This window comes from Salmo trutta, chromosome 19 (genome assembly GCF_901001165.1).
Source record: "Salmo trutta chromosome 19, fSalTru1.1, whole genome shotgun sequence".
Lineage (NCBI taxonomy): Eukaryota > Metazoa > Chordata > Actinopteri > Salmoniformes > Salmonidae > Salmo > Salmo trutta.
In genome coordinates, this window is record NC_042975.1 from 5,445,539 (window position 1) to 5,452,154 (window position 6,616).

The 6,616-nt window shown below is 41.5% G+C and overlaps 1 protein-coding gene across 9 annotated transcripts in view; it reads right to left on the reverse strand.

Annotated features, from left to right (window-relative positions):
• Positions 1 to 4,844, reverse strand: part of LOC115153882 (la-related protein 1) — a 55,451-nt gene extending 50,607 nt beyond the window's left edge. For 8 of the 9 annotated variants that reach the window (XR_003867785.1, XR_003867784.1, XR_003867783.1 and 5 more), the window contains exon 1: positions 4,171 to 4,843. Coding sequence is in view for 6 of the 9 variants with exons in the window: in XM_029699535.1 (XP_029555395.1) it covers positions 4,171 to 4,567 (397 nt within the window). In the remaining 3 variants the exon portion in view is untranslated. Of the gene's footprint in view, positions 1 to 4,170 lie in introns of all 9 variants that reach the window. The other variant, XM_029699534.1, reaches the window with a different exon arrangement.
• Between the last annotated feature and the right edge of the window lie 1,772 nt (positions 4,845 to 6,616).

A 6,616-nucleotide genomic window follows, 5' to 3' on the forward strand; every position in this document is an offset into this window, starting at 1 on the left:
ACATCACCACTTCCAGGTCGTGACCCCAGCAGGGTCCTGACACCTTTGAAACTACAAAGGCTCAGGACAATTCCCTAGTAGCCTTCTGTTTCAGGGTAACAACAAAGAGTCTCCTCTCGTGGGTGAGAACGCAGACACTAAAGTGGAGACAGACAGGTGAGAACGCAGACACTGAAGTGACAGTCACCATGCTAATTTTGACCACCACCTGGGCTCCCAAGTGGTGCAGTGGTCTAAGACACTGCATCTCCGTGCAAGAGGCACCTGGTTCAAATCCAGGCTGCATCACACCCAGCCGTGATTGGGAATCCCATAGGGCGGTGCATAATTGGCGTAGGCCGTCATTGCAAATGAGAATTTGTTCTTAACTGACTTGCCTAGTTAAATAGAAGTCTTTGTAAAATAAAGGTTAAATAAAAATGTGTTTTAGATTTAAACTGGAGTATGCTGACTAAGAAAACCATCTGAGGGCCCTTCTACAAAGACTTTAAAATCAGAGGATCCTCTAGTACAGGGCTCTCCAACCCTCTTCCAGAAGAGCTACCGTCCTGTAGGTTCACGCCAACTGTAATCTAGTGCACCATGATTCTAATAGTTGTTAAAACTCTGAATCAGGTTAGTTACAACTGGGGTTGGAGCTAAAGAAAAAGCACCTAGTACGAGGGTAGCGCTTCAGGAACATGGTTGGAGAGCCCTGTACTAGTACGAATGCAATTAAAAACAGAAGTGCCTCAATTTTCACTTGTTTGAAGGTTCCAGAGCACTAAAGGAATGCTAACGTTTCAGGACTAAACCTGACAGTCATTCCTGAGTCGCCAAAACAAGTCAGCAATTACGACCAATACTTCCACACACCGCATCGAACTTAGATCAGGACACCAGACTCATTCCTGGACAGCTACCTTCCTGTAGGTTTTCACTCCAACCACAGCTGTAACTAACCTGGTTAATTATTAAATTATTATTAGATAATTATATTATTAGAATCAGGTGTGCTAGATTAGGGTTGGCGGTAAAAACCTACAGGACAGTAAACGGCGCTGCATGGTCAATCTGACACCTGCATTTGGCCGTGCAGCCCCTTCCGGTGATACAGCCTCTGCATAAGTCAGGGCATTTAAAGATCTTGTCAAAGAAGTGAGTTTGAGTTTATACATGTTCTCGCCCCCCCCCCCCCCATCTACCAATCAATCAATCATGTCAATGCAGAGCTATACATAGCCCTCCGCATTGTTACAAAATTTGGGAGGCGCACAGCGATGCGGAGATCAATTTGGCCTCTGCATGCTTCCGGAGCCTCAGCAATTGAGCCACACCTTCCACACGGATCCTCTGTCCACCTTTCTCCGGATCAAGCACAAATAGGCTTTAAGCTCTATAGGAACAGGGTCGGAGAGTCCTGCCTGATCTAGCGTTCGTCTGCCAATCATTCAGTACGCTGTGTTTTAGGGACTACCCACTGTAAACGTCTGACTGCCGACATTTTACACACAATGTAAAAATCGGTGTACTCAATCTATTGGTGCCTGAGCCCTTACAGTACATACATACATACTAGGCTCAAGTTAAACATCCAAGACGAGATTTGACAAAAAATAAAATATGGTCAGTTTAACTCTTCAAAACATGCTTCAGTCCCTCCCTTCCTGTACTTATCCAACTTGGTGAGAATATGGAAACAAGTAAGCATTTGTAAGGGGTAATAGGACACAAACAGGTTTAGTACCGAACGGCATATGGAAATAACCTCAAAATATCAACCAGACAAATAACAAAAAGACTTAAAAAAGGATATTAAACGTTCAAATCAAAAGTGTCAGATGTTTTCAGACCTCTAGTCTAACACAACATGAAGCCACATCCCAAGATATTGGTTGAATAAATCTAGCTATATGTCCTCATTTAATAAAAAATAAAAAAATTGTCCCTTAAAAGCTGTTTATCAGGGGATAGTCCATGCTTCAAGGAAGCATGATAATATCAGAGAAACGAGTAGGGATGTGTGAAGATGTAGACATATGGCCTATTGCACAACGTGTACCATACTTCATGTACAGCTCATCACTGTACATCCGTATTGGATTCCTAATCAGCATTTCTCGAGGGGGGTAGACAATGATTCTTGAATATCACTGTCGTTTCAGGCAAATCAGATGCCATGAAATAAGACTTTACGGCAAACAAGACACTATTTGTACATGTCAAATACTTTAAAATCATACACCGAATGACAGCTTGAGTGATTAAGAAAACCAGGTGTTGAATCAATTCACATTAGATTTCACAGTAACGCATAACATTTCGCCATGTTTCAAAACAACATGTGGCAGGACTTGATGATGCTAGCGACACTAGCTAGTGGCTGGCTGGCTGTGCGTGGGGGAGGGGGAGCGCGTCTGAGTACTGAGGCCTAGTTACATTGTTTACGCCCGTTTTTGTCCTTACCGCAAAAAGCCAAGCAAACAAAGCCCCGTTAAATAATACGACAACGACCACAGTCTGTTGTGGTATGCTGGTAGAATGTACCGACAATTAGTTATCGCTGTTATAAAATCGACGATATAGAAGAAGAAAAAAAATCACATGGCCGAGGGACCACGTTGTCTTGACATAACTACTGAGGGATTCTGGGATACACACATTTTGCAGCCGGTCTCCTCCCAAATATCGGTGGTGTCAAAACGCATGTGGGTGACACGGCAAACTTAACTAGCTATTATTAAAAACGACGTCCTTTCTACATATTCTTTATCAAGCGCATCCGACTATTCGTCTCTTGGCGACAGGTCCACAAGCAATCAAAACGGATTTGTCCACGTTATATATATATATATCTAGCTAAGTGGTTAGCATAGCAAAGGGCTAGCTAGTTTAGTGGCTAGCTCCAAGCTAGCATGTGATCATGAGATGGATGTAGCCATGATGAATCATTACAATTTAAGAGCAAGTCATCTGCCCGTATTGACAGTCTAATCTTAATAACACACAACTTGGCGTGTTCTACGACAGACACCAATTAAATTGTTAGAAATTCGTAATAAAAACATAAGCCAGTTAAGATTTTTTTTGTTGAAAATACAACCATTGTTCCTATGCATTTTAGTGGAAGGGAACACGTGGAGAGGACACGTGACGTCCCAATAAAACGTAGCCATTTGTTTTAAACGACTCAATAAAGTGTTAAAATAAAACTGTGCAAATTGTTTCTACGGGGGCTGCATTATATGTATATATATATATATAGTGTTTTATAAAATAAGGTGATTTGGATTCCGGTAGCTGTCTGCTTTAGCAAGCTAACTGGAACATGAGGATTAGCTACCTTGGCCTAGTCGCTATTGTTAGCCATTAGCACTCACTTTCAGCGTGCTAGGCTACTATTTATCAACTGAAAACAGGAGCTTCAAATATCAAAATTGGTAGTATGTCACTGTAAACAATGCTTCACAAAACCTGGACGACCAAAAAATAAAAATAGTGCCTAGTAAAAATGACTAAACTATATCTGGTGTTTAATAGTAAAAGTTAAAGCCTAAAGCGCGTGTCACCCGTGACAATGGTAGTCATTTGCATTGCTGTTTCAGTTCAGACTTCGTCTATACAGACATGTTAACTAGTTAAATTAGTTAGCAAGTCACTTCATCGGCAACTAGCACAAAGAGACAGAATTGTGCAAAGAAAATTACGCCCAGGCGTCTAGTAAGTGTAACCGATGGTGTTAAAATATCACGACACATGAAACCTCACTTGGTTCAACTTGTACCCGACTGAGGCCTGACGCTGGCAACAAAAAATACCAAAAAAAATAACTTAGCTAGCCAATGTTTGTTATTGCATTTACACAAATGTACAAAGTAGATGTTCTTCTGAAAGAGAAGGACTACCATGTTTGGAACGTCAAGTCCAATTAGATCGTAGAAGAAGCTTTACAATCGACTATTCCAGAAATAGTTTGGGGCCTTGCTCTATATATAGCTAGTTAGAGCAGTCTAGTAGACGCGAGCAAGCTTGCAATGCAACATTATCCTGCGAGGAACTCTCCACTATCATATCTGACAGCAGATCATGTTTGGCATTGAAGTGGCTCAGGTGAATGCACCATAAACGCAGTAGTCACCACACACACACACACACACACACACACAAAATGGTTATGGGAGGAATACAAACCATGATGTGCTTGTCCATTCACGTTGACCACGGTCACCGCATTCATTTTCTTAGTCCATGGGTTCACCTTGGGTGGGGGTGCTTCAGCAAACTCCTTTTTGTTACATTTCACACAGTCTTCCGTTTGTCCAGTCGTGTGTTTCTCTTGATCGAGGATGTCTTTCTCTTGATTGTTACTCTCTTCTTTAGCCTGTTTGGAGTTTTGCTCCTTCATTGCGACCACCCCCAGTTCCGAGTTGTCTGCTTTCATGTTGCTACCGTCGTCGGCAACACCCGTCTGCTTGGCCCCCTTTTCCAGACAGTCCTCTCCGTGTTGTATCATCTTGCTCGCATGCCCATGCTCCTCTTCTTTGATAAGAGGATTGTTGGGTAGGAGAGTCTCCACCTGAGTGGCCATTTCCCCTTTTCCTCACAATATCCCCAAATTCGCCTTCAACTCAAGAATGAAAAAATGTTTCAGTATTCCTCGAGTAAACTCGTTTCTATCGTTACTCCACTCCACCCCTAGACCAAATAGCCTTCAGTCTAAGACGCAGAGTGGGTTTGTGTTGAATTAAAACATATAAAAAAAGCGTCCGAAAGACTTTAAAATTTACAAGATAATCTCCACCACTAGCAGCAATATGGATGATCACCACCACGCGATAGAAGGGTGCGCGCACGTACGACGGAGGGGCGTAACCACGCAAAGATGTGCGCGCAATAGGTTGTTATCAATAACGCCATATTTTCGTTACGTCTAAAGAAGCAATCCGATTCCCAACTGGGGTGGCAAACCTACAGCCCGCTCCAATGGATTAGAGTGCATAAACATCGCTGGAGTATACCTCTATCTCTCAATATTGGCCACAATTTAATTCGATTTGAGTGATATAATAATAATAATTTTTAAAAATACAAGTGTACTCTACGTGACAAGTATTGTTTTTAGGTAAATGTTTTAGCCATATTCAGCACCAGTCAAAAATGTGGACACAGCTAGTAATTTCAGGGTGTTTCTTTCATTTGTACTATTTTCTACATTGTAGAAATCATGTAGTAACCAAAAAAGTGTTAAACAAATCAAAATATATTTTATAATTGAGATTTTCACACTCTTGGCATTCCCTCAACCAGCTTCATGAGGTAGTCACCTGGAATGCATTTCAATTAACAGGTGTGCCTTGTTAAAAGTTAATTTGTGTAATTTATTTCCTTCTTAATGCATTTGAGCCAATCAGTTGTAACCGATGTGAAATGGCTAGTTAGTTGGCGGTGATTCGCGCTAATAGTGTTTCAATCGGTGACGTCACTCGCTCTGAGACCTGAAGTAGGGTTTCCCCTTGCGTTGCAAGGGCCGTGGCTCTTGTGGCGCGATGGGTAACGATGCTTCGGTGGGTGTCAGTTGTTGATGTGTGCAAGGGTCCCTGGTTCGAGCCCGGGTTGGGGCGAAGAGAGGGACGGAACCTACACTGTTACACAAGGTAGGGGTGGTATACAGAAGATAGCCCTATGTGGTAAAAGACCAAGTCCATATTATGGCAAGAACAGCTAAAATAAAAGCAACCAACAAGTGCTCAGCATATGTGGGAACTCCTTCAAGACTGTTGGAAAAGCATTCCAGTTGAAGCTGGTTGAGAGAATGCCAAGAATGTGCAAAGCTGTCATCTAGGCAAAGGGTGTCTACTTTGAAGAATCTCAAATATAGAATATTTTGATTTGTTTAACACTTCTTGGTTACTACATGATTCCATATGTGCTATTTCATGGTTTTGTTGTCTTCACTATTATTTTACAATGTAGAAAATAGCAAAAATAAAGAAATGAGTAGGTGTGTCCAAACTTTTGAATGGTACTGGTATATATATATATATTTTTTGTGGTTTCTGCCTGTCAAGCTGCAGAAGGGCAAATTTGCCCATCTAGCAAGCTAGCTAGAAGTAATGTTTACAAGTTAGCTAGGAACTTTGTAAATCTGCCTAAACATTGTGGTAAATTAGCTATGTACTTTTTTTCTCTCCAACCAATGTACCTACGCATCATCAACGCCTGGGCAGAGGAACGAACCCATTGTCATATCTGTCTCGTTGTGCAGCAGCAGTGGTGATTAAACGGTCTTAAAACAATGTTGATAAGGGGATAATGTTAGCTAGCTTAGTTTCAAGTTTTAATGTCACATGCACAAGTACAGTGAAGAAAGGTATTTCACTGTACTTGTGCATGTAACATTAAAACTTGTAACTTAGATAGTTAACATTATCCCCTTATCAACATTGTTTTAAGACCGTTTAATCACCACTGCTGCTGCCGAAGACAGACATGAGAATGGGCTCGTTCCTCTGCCCAGGCGTTGATGATGCATGCCAGATCTTACAACTTCTGATAGGTGTTTTAAAGACATCCTCCAACATTTTTTTTAACTGTTACTGTTGAAAAGCGATATCCCAAGTATAAATACCGTAAAGAA